General features: G+C 35.2%; 1 protein-coding gene across 1 annotated transcript in view; it reads right to left on the bottom strand.

The window, feature by feature from the left end:
* Positions 1 to 4,294: 4,294 nt before the first annotated feature.
* The window catches only part of MINDY2 (MINDY lysine 48 deubiquitinase 2), an 83,638-nt gene continuing 68,691 nt past the window's right edge, over positions 4,295 to 19,241 (bottom strand). The window contains exons 7-9 of the mRNA XM_045822134.1: positions 11,363 to 11,536; positions 8,206 to 8,406; positions 4,295 to 6,756 (exon numbers count right to left, since the gene is read on the bottom strand). Of these exons, the coding sequence (XP_045678090.1) occupies positions 6,628 to 6,756; positions 8,206 to 8,406; positions 11,363 to 11,536 (504 nt within the window). The 3' untranslated portion in view covers positions 4,295 to 6,627. The remainder of the gene's footprint in view (positions 6,757 to 8,205; positions 8,407 to 11,362; positions 11,537 to 19,241) is intronic.

Here is a 19,241-nt window from a genome sequence, read left to right as displayed (position 1 = left end):
ACTATATGGCAGAGAGCTAATTGCTTTTTTCACTGCCTGGGGTTGGGGGGCACCTGTCTTTATCAAGAATTGGTCCAAGTATTCTAAGAGTTAATCCTACATAAATGTAAATATGTTAATTCCCCATTTCCCACTCATATTTGTAAGAAGTAGCTTAATGAGATGCATATACATAGCAGAAAGACTGTTTAGTCTAAATATCAAAGTTTATTGAAATAAAATAGAATCTATAATAAAAAATACTAAGAGTGTTATCACTGGATACAGTTTTGAGTATATTAACAAGAAATCCAACATTTTAATCCAAGTATGACACCATCTTTGTGGTACAGTAACAAACATGAAATTAAATGTTGAATACTGAATAATTCTGTCAGAAATATTTTATACTTTCCCATCTATGCTCTATATGCCTTTTTTAAGGAATATCCTCCAAAAGTGAAACTTTTGAATCTTGATAATTTTTAGGGTTAAATAGTTTTAGCATAATTAGTATTTAAGAGAGTAACTTTCATAAAAATTCAATTCGATCCTAAGTTAAGTAGGTGTTTTATGCTGTCTATTCAAAAAAAATGTACTTCAGTGTTCTATCAGCTCTAGGATTGCTATTATTCTTAAAATGAAATTAAGAATGGTCAAAAGCTGGTCATAAAGCAAAACAGATGAATTATCTCAGAAGTAGGAAGGGCATTAAGATAATAAAAGAAAAAAAGAGAAAAAATAGGCACTCATACACTGTATGTTTAAACTCTGAGAACCTTGTTTCAGTGGGCCAGTCTCGGCCAGGCACAGAGATCTCTGACATTTCATAGCAACTTCTTGACCCAATTAATCTGACAGTAGAGGAAAGAAACGTGTTTCTTCTTCTTGCTATACTTCAAGATCACTTTCTCTACAGTCTTTACAACACTTCACTTGCTACTCCCCCTAATATGCGCCACAATTCAATTGTTCTGCACAATTCAAGGAGAAAAAAACTCACATGCACTAATGTTAGGAAATGACTTTCAGGGTTTCTCTGAAGTTTCACAAGTGAAGATTATTCCTTTTGCTGACTGTTGTGTAGCAATCATACATCAGTCTTCTATCATATTGTCTTACTTGTGATGTGCAGATCTGTGAAAACAACAGTTGTCATTTTATTGAGGAAGATAAAGCATTGTAACAAAAACCACTGGAAGCTTTTCAAATCCTCATCTTTAAAAATCTGTAAAGTTTGGATATCCTACTATATACTCTGGAAAAAGTGATTATTTCACACAAGATGTAAAAAGGAACAACAATATCTGACAAATTTGAGAGACACACAGGACATTTAATCTTTTCAAAGATTTAATGACACCCTTACTCTTAAAATACATACCATTGGCTAGAACTGCTCAGCAGTCAGTTATAATGTTCACCTGGGCAGGTCACTGACTTGGAATTTACATGGGCAATTTAATTTCCTGACTTCCTGTTTAAAGTTGTAGCTACTAAAGCCAAGATCACCTTTAGAAAATTTTTTCTTTGTGCATTTTCTATCCAGGAGGCATCTCTACATTTCAAAGCAGGACATTACAGGAAGGATGGATATAATGTTCTTAGTTATTGGAGACAAATTACTACATGATTTGAGGAAATTCTTAGAATATCTGATAAAGTAGATTTTTGTAGAAAAACAATACATTTTTTTTTCTTTAATCTACTGTGGTTTGAAGCTTAGGTTTTGTATTTCTGCTATGGGATTTCAACACCTTATCTGGGATAGTACCATGCCCTAAAAAACATCTGTTCTAGCAGACAAATCTCAATTTCTTCCTTTTTCAGAAAAATAGCATGAAGCTGAACTTGAGGCTGTAGTTAGAGACTTTTACCCTGTTCTTGAGTTTAATGTTTTTGAGATAGATGTGAAATTAGAAACTAGAATCCTTCACATAAAAATATGTATGCATATCAATTCATTAAACTCAAATTACTAAAAGCAGAAACATGAGGATTAAGTCAAATACATGCATTAATTAAAATTTAGATAGATCTTCAAAGTTAAATTTATCTGGGTCTTGCAATATGTCATTTAGACTCCATTATCTGTATTTTGCAATTTATTTTGTTCAGGAAGCCTTCTATTTTAAATTTTAGTTTGTTTTATAGTGTCACCAAGAACAATAACCTCAATTCTTCATGTTTTCCCAAAAGCTTCACAGGTGTTTGACATCATTAAAAAAAAAGACACTAAATTACCGGAGAACCTGCCCTGGCTAGTGCGGCTCAGCAGAATGCGTGCCGGCCTGCAAACCAAAAGGTTGTCAGTTTGATTCCCAGCCAGGGCACAAGCCTGGGCTGTGGGCCAGGTCCTCAGTGAGGGGGTGTGTGAGAGGCAACCAATCAATGTATCTCTCTTTCTCTCTCTCCTTCCCTTCTCTCTAAAAATAAGTAAAGTTTAAGAAAAAAATTACCAGAGAACCTAAGAACTCTAATTCTAATGAGTTCCTTCACCATTCTCAGTCATTTTCCAAAAAAAAAAAAAATTACAATGCACATTATCAAATAATATACTAAAGAAGAATTTAAATCGCCCTGAAAATGGCAGTAATTGAGAGATCTAAATGTATTCCATCCATGTAATAAAGTTTACATATATGGTACTGATAACCTGATACCATTATACTTTGTTCCGTGGAGGAAAAGGCAGAGAATCTACATATTTATATATATGAAAGGTACTGGGAAAAATATAATTTTAGTGCTTTTTATTCTCCCCGAATACCCTTGGTTTTGACCCTATAGTCCACAGAGCACAAAAGAACTGTAAAATACATTTTGGGAAGAGATGATGCCATACTCAAAGACACGGTAATTCTACAGATTATGACAGCATTAAAAAACTGGCTTAAGAAATAGTCATTGGGGAAAAACCTGACTTTCAAGAACAAAAGCTGTGCAATATTTATAATTCTTTAGGTAATACTTTGTGCTTATACTATGCCCTTTATTCAGGGGTGCAAAGCACTAAAAAAGTGTCATTTATATATTTAGAGTAAAGAGAGGCACAGAAATTTTACCATGGCAAGATAAAAGCCACGTTTTTAGGTATGATTAGGAATTCCACACTTCCAATTCATTAAAATGTAACTATCTTAATGCCTCCATCTTATTCTAGCAAACATAACTTACAACTATAGTTTAAGTTATATGCTCAAACAATGTGTGATCGGTAAAGCCCATAGCTTTCTGTCACATTAAAAATAACTGGTATATTGAATAGGAAAGTTTGTTTTGCTTTCTAAAGGAATTTTTTTAAATAAGTGAGATTGTTTGAGAACAGTTCTGGAAATTCTTGCCTCGATTTTTCTGCATACATATTAATGGATGCCTACATTAATATAGGGACGACAATAATCCTTTCCTTAAATATCTATTTGACTTCTAGTCCTTTTCTCTCAGGATCTTCTGTCTCTTATGGAGCTGAAGTGGTGATTCGTTAAAATAAGTTTTTGTGGTTAACATTGGGTTCAGTCAAGTAATCTCTGACTCTAACTTGCTTAATCAAAACTCAGACCAAGAAGGATGAGGAAGAATTCAAAACATAATAAGGGATAAGTAGTCAAATACTAAAAATGTGAGGCAATGAAACAAGATATATCCCAATGCCTAATCCTAAACTTAAATCTATGCCTCATTCAGCCAACTTGACACCTCGAAACATAGCAGTTACCTTACCTAAGCACAATGGACCAGCATATTATAGGAAGCAGCCACTGCCAATTTTAGCCACCTCAAGCAGCTTAGTCTTTGTATTTCTAAAATGTTGACTCTTAAATTTGAGGAAAATTCTCAGATTCCTTTGAGAATCTAATTAAACTCATGGATCCTTGCTTCAGAAATATACAGTAAGTGCTTTTAAATGCTGATAATCTATTGTGAATCATGACATTATTGATTTAGTGGTATTAGGTATGAGAACAATTCATATTGTTAATAAAGACTGGTCACTAACCTTAAGGAACAGATTTTGAAAGTATGTGCAATTGTAGTGATCATTTCATTCACTCATGTATCTCTCTTACTAGCTGTAATGGTGACTGTTTGGTGCAAATGTGCCCCTAATCTAGCCAATGAATATTAAAAACAAAAATGTTTGACTCCTAACTGCTGCTAGCAGTATACAGGTAACAATTTTCAAGTACTGCAAAATACTGTGGAGGAAAGAGTTTGGTATACCACTACCAAATTCCAATGTACCCAAACTAGCAAGGAAATGTCTGAATATAATGTGCTGCCTTGAGAAAAATATAAGAAAATAAAGACACAATAGCTCTAAATCCTTTATAATCTCCAAGGATGGGAAACCAGTATCTCTGAGAAGTTTCTTTGTTTTAATAGAATTGAACATTTAATTTTCCCCCCATAGTAATCAAAGCAAACACTTTATCATTATTACTCTTGGTATATCAAACATTCCAGGAATGTAAGAAAATCTGACTTGGAAATACAACATAGAAAAAGGTTAAATTAACAAACACATTACATATTTTAATTACTTTTTATAAGTATACATTGACATCTACTTATCTGATAGCACTGCTGCTTTTGAGTGAGTTATTTTTTATTTCCAGAGGGAATGGAGAATGGCAGTATTACCTTTGGAACAAAGTAAGACAACAGTAGCAAATAACAGAAGAATAACTTCTACATATACATTTTTTGAGGGTAATAAATAGATAAGTATATAATTATGGGAAAATATGCCTCAAATATGCTTTGTAAGATTTCTCAGGATTTATTGTTTCATTTTTTCTTATTAAAATATAATGCACTATCACTACTATCTGTTCTGGGAAAAACAAACCCTGAGGTTTTAGCTTCCTCCTTCAACCAGAGTGATATCAAGAGTAAACCTGGACTAACGTCAACTTGTTTGAGCCAACAGAGACTTCTGTAGTACATTTGATCACTTTACCAATGTACGCATGTTCTGTGTTATTATCAAGACTCACCAAATATTTTACCTTTAAGTTTTATATCCCAAACAGGTTCTCTGATGTTTATCATGCTAGCACAGGGAATTTGAAGAAATAACAAATGGTGTAACATAAATAGACATGCAATACATAAGACATAGAAAATACAGCTTGACCCTGGATTTTTCCCTTGAATAATTCCTTCCATAAATAAGACTTTACTTTTTACATGTAGACTAATCCTATAACTTGTCTTAGATCACAGAGAACGTTAAGGACATTTAGACCATATTTTTTGGTAGTCTATTGTCATCCGAGACCACAAACAACATTCTCCAAGTGGATGCTCAAGTTAGACTGATGCTCTTAAACAAATTTACTGAGGCTTAGAATGTAAATCACATAACTACTTGCAGCAGCAACAGCTGTTTCAAAAACGACTAAAACAAACTTTTAAATATAAAGCATATAAAAAGGGACTATTAAGGATTGTTTTCCAAACTATACCTAGAAATACAGGAATATATGTGTTGCCTCATGATTAAGTTCAATAAATATTCTTTTTGAGTCCTACAAACACTACAAGATGTTATAGTTTTATTTGGTTCCCATAAGTTAAAAAATCTGATTGCTTTTATATAAATTCCTCCAACAGATTTTTATTAATTCTTTTTTACTAGACTCAGAGATTATCTCTAACTTCCTTTCAGAAATGTGCTTTTTTGTTGGTTTTAGTAAGTATACTTAATTTTCTACCAAATAAACATGATTTAAATTTTAAGGTTCAAGGTAATTCTAGAAAAAGGTAGACATTGAACCATTTTCTTTTCTCCATCCCCATATTTACAAAGCCTAGCATCCACTGTGGTTTCCTTCTTACTCTCACTACACTATCAGGAAATAGTAACTGTGGTCCAAGTTACCTATGTTAAAGATTTCAAAATTCCTCAAAATTTCACAACACTACAAAGTCATAATATCTGGTTTTGATGAGATTAGTGTTATGTAATTTTTGCTACTAGAAAAGAAATACAAATCTTTACTTTTTCTATCTAATTAAATCCAAGCTCCATGATCATTTCTCATGATGATATCTAAAATGTACATTCCTAAAGAAAGGTAAAGCTGTTCAAGGGCTGAACTAGTCTGATAAACAATTAAGAGTTATTTATTCCTGTTATTTTTGTCTTTTTTTTTTAAATTTTTCAACCCCTACATTAAACCCCTGGTTTCTTGTGGATTAGATCATAATTTAACATTGAAAAAATTAATTTCAGAAACTATTGTGCTAATATTTAGCTTTCAGGAAGGGATCAGACAAAATCAATTACCTCCATTCACTGTTAGAACAGAAGATAAAATAGCTTACTAACTGATAGGAGTTATGAATGTCACTATGACACAAAGTTTGCTGTGATTTGCTTATTTGGCTACAAGTGCAGTACTTTTCATGAATGACAACACACAGCATTTCCAACTTGTAACATGAAACTCCAGCTCATAAAGACTGTACGTGTGACTTGAAAAAGTCTGATTGTAGCTAAGTAACAACCTTTCCCCTGAAAAACATGAACAAAATCCATTGGGAAATCAGGCACAGACGGTATTTATCGTTTTTTCTTCTTTCCTCCTGTGGTTTTGTTTCTCAAGAAATGTAGATGGTTCCAAAAGAATCCAACACTTGTTACAAAATAACACAGCTATTTTTTTCCTTTTCTTTTTCTTTATCTTTTTCTCGAGGTTCCTTTCGTTTACGTTCACTATTTCCAGATTGTTTTCCACTTGATGGAGAGGCTTGTGCTGGCTGGCTTTGCTTTAGGAAAAATAAACAGGAAGAAATTACCGTAACTTTTCTAAGGTACTTAATCATAGTTATCTAGAAAGAAAAACCACATGAGTGAAAGGACTCATTAATGGAAAAAGAAGCTACTGGTGTATAGACTTGTTATTGTTACATGGTATCTAACTAGTTGCCTCTACCACTCTGGATAGGTACAATTAATGTATCTATTAGCCTAAGTAAATAGAACTTCAAACAATAAATAACATCTGTACCATTATACTGCCTGAAGCCTCAATTTATGATGAAGTTTAGAGAAAAGTTAATGAAAATGATACCATTTGGTAAACTACAATAGTTCTCCAAGACCACAGTAAGTACCATAATAAATAGATTTTAAAAGGAGAACAAAAATGCTGTAAACAGAATGTGGAATAAGTGTATCTGGTGAAACAAGAGACAGTTTCAAATGAAAAGCTAATCATAAATGGTAGGTCTTCACTTTTAAGCTTGCGGTAGTCAATATTTGAACTTGAAATAGATACGTATTTTACTGGAGACCTCTGTATTTAAATCTTCATCAGCTCTTAAAGGGCAACTTGCTTTCTTATACACACAAATCAAGGGACCAATTCTTGCAAGGTACAGTTAAACATAAACATGGGATTTTTAAAAAACATTAATGCAATGAGTTAACATATAGAAACCCACTTAATAGTCACATTTTCAGTGCTTAAAACATTCAACTAGGAAAAGTAAAATGTGGGAAATTGCTAACCTTTGTAGGATACTTAGTACATGTCAGACACTGGGTTTAGTTGTTCTCAACCACAACCTAATAGTTAAGTTTATCTTCTATTTTACAGACAGGGCAAATGAGGCTAAGAGGCAGAGGGCTTTGTCTAAGGGGTTGCAGAAAATGCAAATCCAAATCTATCTGGCTCAGAAGTCTACATTCTTTCCAGTACCTCATACTGTCTTCTAATTGACAAAAAGACTATTTAAATTGATTTGTATTCTTTGCAGTTATTTAGTAACTTTTTTTAGTTTTTATTTATTTTTAGAGAGGGAAGGGAGGGAAATAGAGAGAGAGAGAAAGAAACATCAATGTGTGGTTTTTGGGGGTTATGGCCTGCAACCCAGGAATGTACCCTGGCTGGGAATCGAACCTGCGACACTTCAGTTCACAGCCTGCGCTCAATCCACTGAGCTATGCCAGACAGGGTGCAGTTATTTAGTAACTTAAAAAATAAATTTGAAAAATCTTGTCATCAGAACCTTAGGAAATACAACTTCACTAAATGAGAAAAACATTAAGATAATAAAAAATAGAATAATGTTATAAAATCTAATGGCTGCTAAAATGCTAATATAATTACATTTGAGTATTTGAGTCAATACCTAATGAAAAAATTATCTCAGCATGAATGTCTTTATAGTTACAGTGATCATTATGTTTAAGAATAAGAACACTAGTTTTACCTGAGCCTGTGTAGAAACGGAAGCAGAAGCAGCAGCGGCTGCTGCTTGTTCCTGTTCCTGATAATATTGAGAAGCCCGTCTATCCTCTTCTTCTTGGAGTTTCTTTGCCAGTTCCAAATCACTGATTCCTTCAGGTATTTGTTCCCAATTGATCTCTTGGCTCTGCTGTTCTTGTTGTAAAGACAATGCCATAAGATAGTCCTAAGAAATTAAATTATAACCATCTTTAGCTATGAGACTTTACCCAAAAACTAGTAAGTGTAAACATAGAGGTTACATCTAAAAAACTATGAGAATGGCTTTTAAAAAACATATCAGAGCTTAAATATAAAAACCAAAGTTATCTAAGTATTTCTGTTTGGGAATATGAACTTATTTCAGTGATGCTGTCATTGTTCTAAATATTTTTGGAATTCATTTGAAATTCTTTCTAGAAACAGTATATAAGGCATTTGAGTTTTAAAAGTGTTTCCCCGTTTACAAAAAAAAGTCTGTAGAAAATTAGCACAAAATATGAAACTACAAGTCAAAATTACCATATTATGACATAGAGATAACTACTGTTAATATATATCCACCCAGTTTTTCTACATTCATATACAAATTCAAGCACATCTCCTAGTCCCTAAAAATTATTGTAAGCTGTTTTCTTTTCCATTTACTGTAACAAAAATCTTGTTTATTTTTTAAAATTATTTTTATTTATTTTTAGAGAGAAGGGAAGGGAAGCAGAAAGGGAGAGAAACATCATTGTATGATTGCCTCTCATGCGCCCCCTACTGTGGACCTGGCCTGCAACCCAGGCATGTGCCCTAACTGGGAATTGAACCAGCGATCTTTTGGTTTGCAGGCCGAAACCCAATCCACTAAGCCACACCAGCCAGGGCATGAAAATCTTCTGTTTAAAAAAATCATATAAATTTCTCAATTATTTATTAAAATTCTTCCAAAACAAGATTTTTAAAGTCAATGGAGTTGTCCACCATATACAGTCATACTCAATTACTTAACCACTGTCTCTCCCTTGCATATACACATGCAGATTATTTCTTGTGAGAAAAAGTGATGCCTCTTTGGTCAAAAGTTATATTACCTAACTTAACACCCACTTTCACTAAGAATTAGTGTCAAGTGAAACTTGACTCCTCTGTGCACCTCCACAAAATAATGAAAAAAAAATTGCATAGGGTATGTTGCTTGTGAAGTCCTTGTACTATCTAGTATGACCATCTTACTGAAACCAAGAATTTGTCCTTCAAATTTTGTCCTCAATTCTTCAAACTCTGCTCTTTGCCAAGTCCCTGGTCTTAAATCCATTCCTTCCTTGCTACTGCATTTGTGTGTGGGTGTATATAGTCTCAGTACCTTACAACTGGACCTCCTATGGCAATCTGTTGCTTTACCTTCATTCTCTCTGCTCCAGTATCTTGTACATATAATGATTAGAACAATTGTTTAAATTTTCTCTTAACTGATACTTAAAAAACAATGCCCCTATACAGCTTCTGAAACAAAATGAGTATGTTTATTATTACGACTGTCAAAGGAAAGCCAAAAGTCCTAGAAATACTGACATTTGTTTGAATCAAGTATTCTTCTGTGCATTCATTCTTTGCTATTCAAATTGCTATTATATAACAACATATAGTATTACTTGGTCAAATAACTGCCTCTTCTGCTAGAACTGCAGAATCTTTGAGGGCAAAATCAAATGATTTATCTTTCTGTCTCCAGGACCTAGTTATAGTGCCAAGAATATATTGCTCAATGAATATTGGCTAAATGAATGCAGTCTCTATGAACTTAAATTGTTATTAGCAAAACATGGCATAACAATATTGTTATGTTATTTAACATAACAATATTTCAGCCTCAGTTGGAGAAGTCACATCACCGTTATACTTCTAGTAATAAACATTGTGGTGGCAAGCCTGCTCACCTGTTGCAGGCAAAAATCTTATGTCTCAGTTCTAAATAGATATTCTACTCACTAATCTGCTCTTCCTTAACTTGGACTCTAAGGCTTAGAATACCCACCTGCACTTTACCCAGTGCACACTATCTTCAAGACTCCCTCTTTTCTACATTTTCTGATTAGCCAAAATATATCCCAAGTATGTACTTGTCTCTTCATCTCTACCACCCAAGGCTAAGCATCATCCCTTCTTGCTTGGACTACTACTCTCTACTTATTATACCTGTGTCCTTCCTCTGTAGTCTCCATCTAGCAACCAACCTTTCTGTCTCCCTCTCTCCCTCCCTCCCTCCTTTCCTTCCTTCATTTTTTAAAAAGATTTTACTTATTTATTTTTTAGAGAGGGAAGGGAGGAAGAAAGAGAGAGAGAGAGAGAGAGAAACATCAATGTGCGGTTGCTGGGGGCCATGGCCTGCAACCCAGGCATGTGCCCTGACTGGGAATCAAATCTGCGATGCTTTGGTTTGAAGCCCGCGCTCAATCCACTGAGCTACGCCAGCCAGGGCTCCTTCCTTCATTTTTAATCTCACCCAAGGACATGCCCACTGATCCCAGAGGGAGAAGTGGGAGAGAGAGAGAAACATCAGTGTGAGAGAGAAACATCAATTGGCCACCTTGTGCATGTGCCCCATGCTACCACCAACTGAGCCACCCAGCCAGGGCCACCTAGCAACCTTTTAAAAAGGTGAAGCAGCCCTGACTGGTGTGGCTCAGTGCATTGGGTGTTGCCCTATAAGCTAAAGGGTTGCTATTTTGATTCCTGGTCAGGGCACTTGCCTGGGTTGCAGGCCAGGTCCCCAGTCGGGGGGGTGTGAGAGGCAACTGATTGATGTTTCTGTCCTTTTCTCCCCCACCCTGCCACCCCTTTGTCTAAAAATAAATAAATAAAAAATTTTTTATTTATTTTTATGTGGTATACTTGGACTATCTTCCCTACTACAACTGAAATAAAATTCAAACTCTTTACCATGACTGTCACAGCTCTATATGATTTAGTCTTCTGAACCAAAGTATATAATTAATGTACATATAGAATGATCACTTACCTATTTAGGAGGTGTCAGGAAAATTTTACAAGTATATTAATGAATAAATCTTTACTTTAAAAGTTTTGGATAACTAAATTTATATTTCAGAGGAATGAGCATTTTAAACAAAATAAAGAAGACAAAACAAATTTACCTGATCTATTTGATCTTGTTGTCCTCTGTATACAGTTTCAGGATCTGAAGGAGGCCGCAGATGAAATTCTGAGTCACAGAAATTTCCATCACCGTCAACATTGTGTAGGCTTTCCCAAACAACTTTTTCTTCTGTAAGAAACCCCTGGTCTGTTACCAGCAAATACAATAGACCCTTAATAAGAAATAACAAAAGAAAAAGGACTGTTAAGTTAATTAAAACCAATTACCGTATTTTTCGAACTGTAGGATGCACATTATCCCCCAAATTTGGGAGGAAAATGGGGGTGTGTCTTACAGTCCAAATGTAGTTACATTTACATTGGTGAAATATTATGTTATTTATGTTATTAAATATTTTACCACATTTTTTGAAGCAAAAATGTTTTCCTGTTTTCCTTCTCTAAAACCTAGGTGTGTCTTATAGTCCAAAAATACGGTCATATTTAAGAGAAATTTTATAATCTGTACACTTGGTGCACATTAATTATTCCTAGTAGCTAGATATGTACAACATAATAAATAGTAGATGAAGTGAACATCTTATTTGTTCACTGCATTAAACCTACATGTCTTTGAATATACTTTATAATTGGTACACTACAGTATAATGAGAAATTATACTGTAATTTGAGGAGCTATTCACATCACAACAAATAAATGACTTATAGACAGCCTCTGGGGGTTTATAATCTCATTTCACAAAATGGAAAAGTACTGTACAATTTCCTAAAGAATATATCAGGTAACAAAGCAGAGTTACACTAAAATAGTGTAACATTGCCTAGTATCACATTCTATAGTATCACATTGCCTATAGTCATAAGCCTATATGACTAATCCAATTCATACCAATTTTTCCTTTCTCTGTACCATTAGCTGCTCTTCTTCATACACCAACAGTACTTTGTACCTATTTCTACTGTGGCACTGAATCATACTATACCATGCTTGTGTTTTGCTGCCCCATTCTCTAGACTATATGTTTTAATTTAATCTCTATTTTTGGCCCTTAGTCATTGCCAAAGAATTTAGCATTGAACTCTAATTTTCATATGCTTTAGTTCTAACTCCAATCATGTGTAAAGTGTCCCTAGTATATCACATAAGAACTGTAAGCCATTTTTCTTCAGATTTGCCAAGGATATGACTCTCATTTACTTGTTCAGAGTTCCTACTGTTAATACAGTGTTTATTATTGCACAAAAATCATACTTTTCATGTTCTATCTTATCATCACAATTAATCTTACTAATTAAGAATAAGAAATTCATTTAATGAGTTTGACAGTGTAGGTAGAGAAATTATTGAATTAATTCTGAAGCTTTAAAAATTAAATAATTATTTGTGAACATTTATTATGGATTTACTGCGGGACATGGCTCTTCCTAATGTACAAGGTCTTGCCTGCTGTCTACTACCAGTTACATTCAAGAGTTAGCTGTAGATATTGATTGATTTATATAGTCATTGAAATTATTATAGCAGCATGAAAAGTATTCACAAAGAAAAATATTTTGATATAAAGTTTAAAGACATTGTTTCAAGCAAAAATTAAGTCCAGGTTAATAAATTTTTAAAAAAAATCAGGTGTGTTTCAATTCATCAAATACCTGAATGACTATCATATGCTCAGCACTATGCTACTAAGTGCTTGAGGATTCATATCATAGAAAATAATAATTTCACCTTAGTCTGGTACTAGCACTTTATACACTGAATTGTAGTTCTCTGTTTAGTTAATTATCCCTTAATATATTTCAAGCTCTTTGAGGGCCAGAGCCATGGTCCTCATGATCTATTGTAACATATTTTTAATACCCAGTTAGAATCTACCTTGTCCTAGAATAATTTAAGAAAACAAAGTCCTTTCCATCCAATTTTCTACTGAATAGATCTGACTCTTCTGTTTAAACTTATCACAATATATTTCAACATACCATTACATTATACCATATCTAGGCTTTATAATTTATTTTATGTAAATCATATTAGATTGGCTGTGTGCTAGGGGAGGAACCACAATCTTATCAATAGTTTTTCTCCAAATGATACTTTAGGATGGGTAATTTCTATGATGGTTTCTATTAAAGCTATTATTATCCAGAGCATGTGAATATTTATATATTTTTTATCTAAAAAGGTATCTTATTCCTGGTATAACTGACGTGTCCTCTCAAGGATCATCAGCCTCAATTTCTTCCTCTTTTAGATCTTGACATTTATCAAAGCCATCTGTGAATGGTCCACTGTTAACAGTGCTGATTATTACTCAATAGTCTTTTATATAACTGTAGTATAGAATAGCAAAGTATGTATTCATTTAATATTGAACACCTTTGGCCCACTTTTCCTGAGAGTCTACAGTTAAATTACTATCAAAAATACTTTTTGCTTTTTTATACACCATCGCTTTTGCTACACTATCTAGTCAAAGCTTGAAGAGTAGGGCTTTTCTAAGCCCTACTCTTCCTTCTAATCTTACTCACCAGTCTCTAAAATACTAATTTCATAAAAAATAAGTAATATAGGATGCATGTATTAAATTCTTAAATTATTTATTCATGTATAAAATGTATAAATTATATAAAAATGATAAAAACAGACAGATAATTTTATAGTTTTTTAAATGAGGCAACTGAATAACAACAGAAAACTGGTAATATCTTAATAAATAAGTTCTGTATAGAGTATGAATAACATAATGACAATATCATTACAATTTGTAAATGGATAAAATTAAACTTGGTAAATGTAATAAAAATAAGTAATTCCAGCCTTTAAAATACAGAGGAAAGCACTACCTGAATATTTTTGGTTAACTATTTAGATTACTTAATATCTTTGAACTTTAGTTTTCTTTTCTTATGAAGTGATATGTAGACAGATCTGAAAATTTCTAGGTTATTTTATGAATTGAAAGATGAACTTTGCACTCCCCATTAGAGGGGGTGGCCATTCTGTCCCTACTTCTCCACAGAAACTAGTTTGTCTCTGTGCATGTTTTTTCTCACGTGTTTTCGTCGAGCCATCCACAGCGTTCTGTGATCACTGCTGGCCGGTGACCCACGCATCAGCTGGCGCCCAACGTAGGGCAGCGATTCAGGACCACAGAGGTGGGACCCCGCTCGAGACCACTTGGAACCAGCGCCTACGAGCCGTCGCTGTGGACAACGCATCAACTTCGGGTGGATTTGCGCCCTAACAGCCCAGTTGAATCAGCACTGGACTGGATTGGCGAACGCCAGGACACACTCGTGACTCGTCAGCACCTAACTTGTGACCCTGGTTTCTCCAGACTGTGCGTCACACCGCTACAATGGAATTCCAGCCAACATACTTGGACTGATATACAACATCGCTTGAGGGGAGCTTTCTCCACTAATTTAAAAGGACAAATTGATAAATTGCAGTTGGAGTTACATCAGCAGCTGCAGGACATTTAATGTTTAACCAAACAGGACATTTTTTGAGCCCTTAATGAAAATATTAGTTGGCTGAATCCCAAAACATGGCTTGATGGATTTGAGAATTTAGGTTTTTGGAGCTGCTGGTTGTTTACTGATTGTAATATTGATTTGTGTACTTTGGTGTATTTGCAAATTGTTTTCCCAGGGTCATATCAGAGACCAGCAAGTAGCCACCTTTATGGAACCCTTAGCAGTCCTAACTGAAAACAAGGGAGAAGGTATGAAAAACCACTCTGGCAGACGTAAAATTAAAACTCAACACCCACGTAAGAAAGTAAGTGATGAGTCAGTGCATGGAACTGCACCTGTTAAGAAATCCTCCCGTAAGAAGTCAGTCTTGCATTATGCTCAAACTGCCATGTGATTTGCCTTTCCTGATATCTATGTAATTTCTCCCAAAGACTGAAATGTAATCAGACCTATTACTTTTGCTTTTCCCTTAATATGTTTTCTTGCACTCAATTTAGAAATTTAGGTATTCACAACCCATAGAATTTAGTTTCTGCTTTAATTTCTATTATTGCCTTATAATGTATGTAGATGTTGCTTTTCTTCTGATTTGCATTCGAAAACAGCAAAAGTAGGTTTCACAGGCTTAACAACCACAATCGATTTTAAAAACTAAAAAAGGGGGAGATGTTGGGAACTGCCCTGACTGGTATCAGAAGCTGAAACCCCCGTGTAGGCTAAGGCTAAGGGAACGCCCTTGGAACCGTAAGCCAGCAAGGAGACAAAAACTTATCTCCCTGGCAGGAATGCTGCTTCTGCTGCTTTATTCATAACTGAACCTCAAAAAGCTTGGTCGGTTAGCCAAAGACGGGTAAGATCCCCCAAGGGGGGAACGATCTAAGACAGGCACGATCACTTGGGAGGGCCCCCAAAAGAAGGACTTTGGGGGCTGCAGCAAAAGGGGGTGATGGACCCTCGCTCCTCGGCTTTGACAGAGCCTGAGTTCTCATTGTCTGGGAGAAAATCTCCTTATCTCTTGGGTGCCTTAGTTCCCTTGTTCCACCTAAGCCTGAAACAAGGCCAGGGTGGTGCAGCTCTGTGCTGAAAAGGGCGGATTCCCCGGGTGATCAGGCCTAAGAAAGAATATGTAAATTACTGTGAAATCTTCTTTGTTTAGAATGCTCTCAGTTGAATGACAGGGGTCCAAGGAGGAAGTTAGTTTGTTCCTCAAAGTCTTACAGCTCTTTGACCCTGACTCAAAATAGACCCTCAGACTTCTTTGTTTTCTATGGTTCCTTACTTCCACCTAATGAGTACTGTACTTTACCTGAATTATTATGCAAAATGAGCCCAATAAAAGCAGGTATGGACGGTAAATCGGCGCGCTCCCCATTAGAGGGGGTGGCCATTCTGTCCCTACTTCTCCGCAGGGAAAAAAAAAAAAAGAAAGATGAACTTTATTTCTCCTTAACAAACATAAATTCATCCACAAATACATCTACCTAGAGAGGCAGAGCTGTTGAGAATGTGAACTTGAAGTTAGATTGGTGCTGCTTACAAGCTGAGTGGCCTTGATCAAGTAACTTGGGGCCTTTAAGCCTGTTCTCTCAGTTGTAATGTAATAGGGAGTAATAATATTCAGTCGTGAAAATTAAATGAGACAATGAATATAAAGTGCTTAGCATAATGCAAAGCACACGGTGCTTAATGAATATAAGATATTATATTCATGATTATCATCTACTTATCTCAGTTACTGTATCTGTCTCCTCCTAGTTAAGAGAAAATGAAAAATCTCTCTGCCTGTACTATGGGATTTATCACTTTCCTTACTCTGTTTCCACATTTCTCTATTCCTTGCCCCTATTTAAAAAAGAAAATGTATTATTATTTAAAAAAATACATTTGTTTAAGACTATTAACCATTTTTTTCCCTAAGATTTTATTTATTTTCAGAGAGAGGAGAAGGGAGGGAGAAAGAGAGGGACAGAAACATCAATCGGTTGCCTTTTGTTTGCCCCCAAATGGGGAGCCAGTCCTCAACCCAGGCATGTGCCCTGACAGGGAATCGAACCAGCAATCTTTTGTTTGGCAGGCCAGCACTCAATCCACTGAGCCATGCCAGCCAGGGCTAAAAGAAAATTTAAAAGAAAGTGACAATATTTGATGCATCAACCACCTTTTGAGGATCACTAAATTAAGCCCTGGCTGATGTGGCACAGTAAGTTGAGTGTTGCCCCACAAAGCAAGAGGTTGCTGGTTTGATTCCTGGTCAGAGTACAAGCCTGGGTTGTGAACCAGTTGGTCCACATGCAAGAGGTAACCGATGTTTCACTCATGCATTGATGCTTCTCTCCCTCTCCTTCTCTCTCCCTTCCCCCACTATAAAAAAATCATTAAAAAATAACTAAATGAATTTTTATTTAAATATAGCCTTCTGTGGAAAAAAATCCCACCATAGTCTTAGTCAAAGAGTAAAGAGAATGGAGAAATCTATTTCTTTATCATGGCTTTGGTACATATCTAGAGCTGTATCTCCTTCTATACTACTCTTCACTGCTAATCCCTAAATGTAAAGTAAAAAAGAAAACAAAACCTTGGTTTTGAATATACTCCAGAGAGATGCCAGTAATTTGAAACCAAGAGGTAGTAGAGAAAACAGTTATGATATGGATATAAACTTGATATGGAAAAGGGATGCTCGAGAGGGAGTCATGACAGTACAGAGCTATGCACATGTCATTATATAAACCAAAGACCTAGAAGCTAGGTTATCTAGACAAGGGCCAAGGAATTTGTAGTTTATCCTACTTCAGAGCAAGCAGAAAGTATTGGAGAAGTGGAGGTGGATCATAAAAATAAAACAGTATTCAATAACTAGATCTTGGATACAGAATTATATATGTGTATATAAGAATCTAATAGTCATGATCATATGGATAGTATAAGAAGCAAAACGGAATATTTCTGTGAAAAAGGTAGTTTATTCACAACTCATTTTTATACTGTCAAATTTCCTGCCTGCATAAAATGTCATCTCACTATCTAGAATGACTGGAATGGCCCCGAGAGCATCTGTTCTCTCACTAGGGTCTCCTCCTGCTGCTTTCAGGTCCTACTTTAGGTATGCTGATTAAAAACACAGATCTTCAGAGAATAACATACATAATGTGGATTTGCCATGATGATCTATCCAATTTAATTGTACAAGATTAGGAGGAAGTATGCGGAGCAAAGTAACATAAGTGAGCAGAAATTGGGGATATATGTATTTCCTGCCAATGGACAGATGATGGATGAATAGTTTAATCAAGGATTCAAAGGGAGTACTATCAAAATGAATAACCACAGAAGCTGGATTGGATTACTTTCCAATAATGGAGGAAACCGCATAAAGTGCTTGTTCAGAGTTTAGGAATAGTAAACCACAAAGCTAGGAATGATAAGAGAACTTTTTACCCTGGCTGGTGTGGCTCAGTGGATTGAGTGCTGGCCTGTGAACCAAAGGGTTGCTGGTTCCATCCCCAGTCAGGGCACATGCCTGGACTGTAGGCCAGGTCCCCAACAGGGGGCACGTGAGAGGCAACCATACATTGATATTTCTCTCCCTTTCTTTCTCCCTCCCTTCCCTTCTCTCTAAAAATAAATAAATAAAATCTTTTTTTTTTTTAAAAGAGGACTTTTCAACCGGAAGTAAAGGTATCTGTCAGAGAAGGGTAAAGGTCAGAGAAAACGTGCTATCAAAACCATAGGTCTTACTGTGTTAGATAGTTGGAAAATGTGAGGTTGATCGGCAGACATTATACAGGAGGGGCAAGTCAATTTGATTAACATATTCACTGTGACTCTTCAATGGCAGAAGGCCTAATAAAAAGTCTACAGGGAAAAAAAGTCTATGGAGATGGAAAGGTAAAGTAAATAAATGGAGAATACTCTTTCCAAATACAAGTTTCAGAAATATCTATACTCTCTAATGCTTTCGTGTATAGAGAGCACCAAAAATTCTAACCTAAAAGAGAATTTGTCTTGTCTCTATCCAACGTCTAGAGATAGGAGTTAGAACAAAAGTATAGCACTGGAGAATGTTATAACAGACATATACATCCCCTCTGGTCAAACAAAAATCCACAGCTCATACATCTCTAAAGTTCCAAAAGACTTTAGATGACAAAAGTTTTTACACACAAGTTAGAGTTTAGTAAATTCCTAAGAAAACTGATACAACCAATAAAAGACACTGGAAATGACCTTTCCTAAGTAATCCTTTTTGTGCTGCCAACATGGAATTCTTCCTTGTTGGTCTTGGTCCTGAGATGACAATGGTATATAATATGATATGGGTACCAGAAAGCATAAAGATCCTTTCTACAAATGCTAATAAAAAATGAGCCCCAATAATAAAATAATAAATCTGGAGACATTTTTGACTGATTGCCAATTTATTATTACTATAGGTCCCTA

Source organism: Phyllostomus hastatus, unplaced genomic scaffold (assembly GCF_019186645.2).
Source record: "Phyllostomus hastatus isolate PE091 unplaced genomic scaffold, TTU_PhHast_1.1 phas_scaffold_501, whole genome shotgun sequence".
NCBI lineage: Eukaryota > Metazoa > Chordata > Mammalia > Chiroptera > Phyllostomidae > Phyllostomus > Phyllostomus hastatus.
Note: the sequence above shows the minus strand (reverse complement) of the source record. Positions and strands in the feature narration are given on the sequence as shown.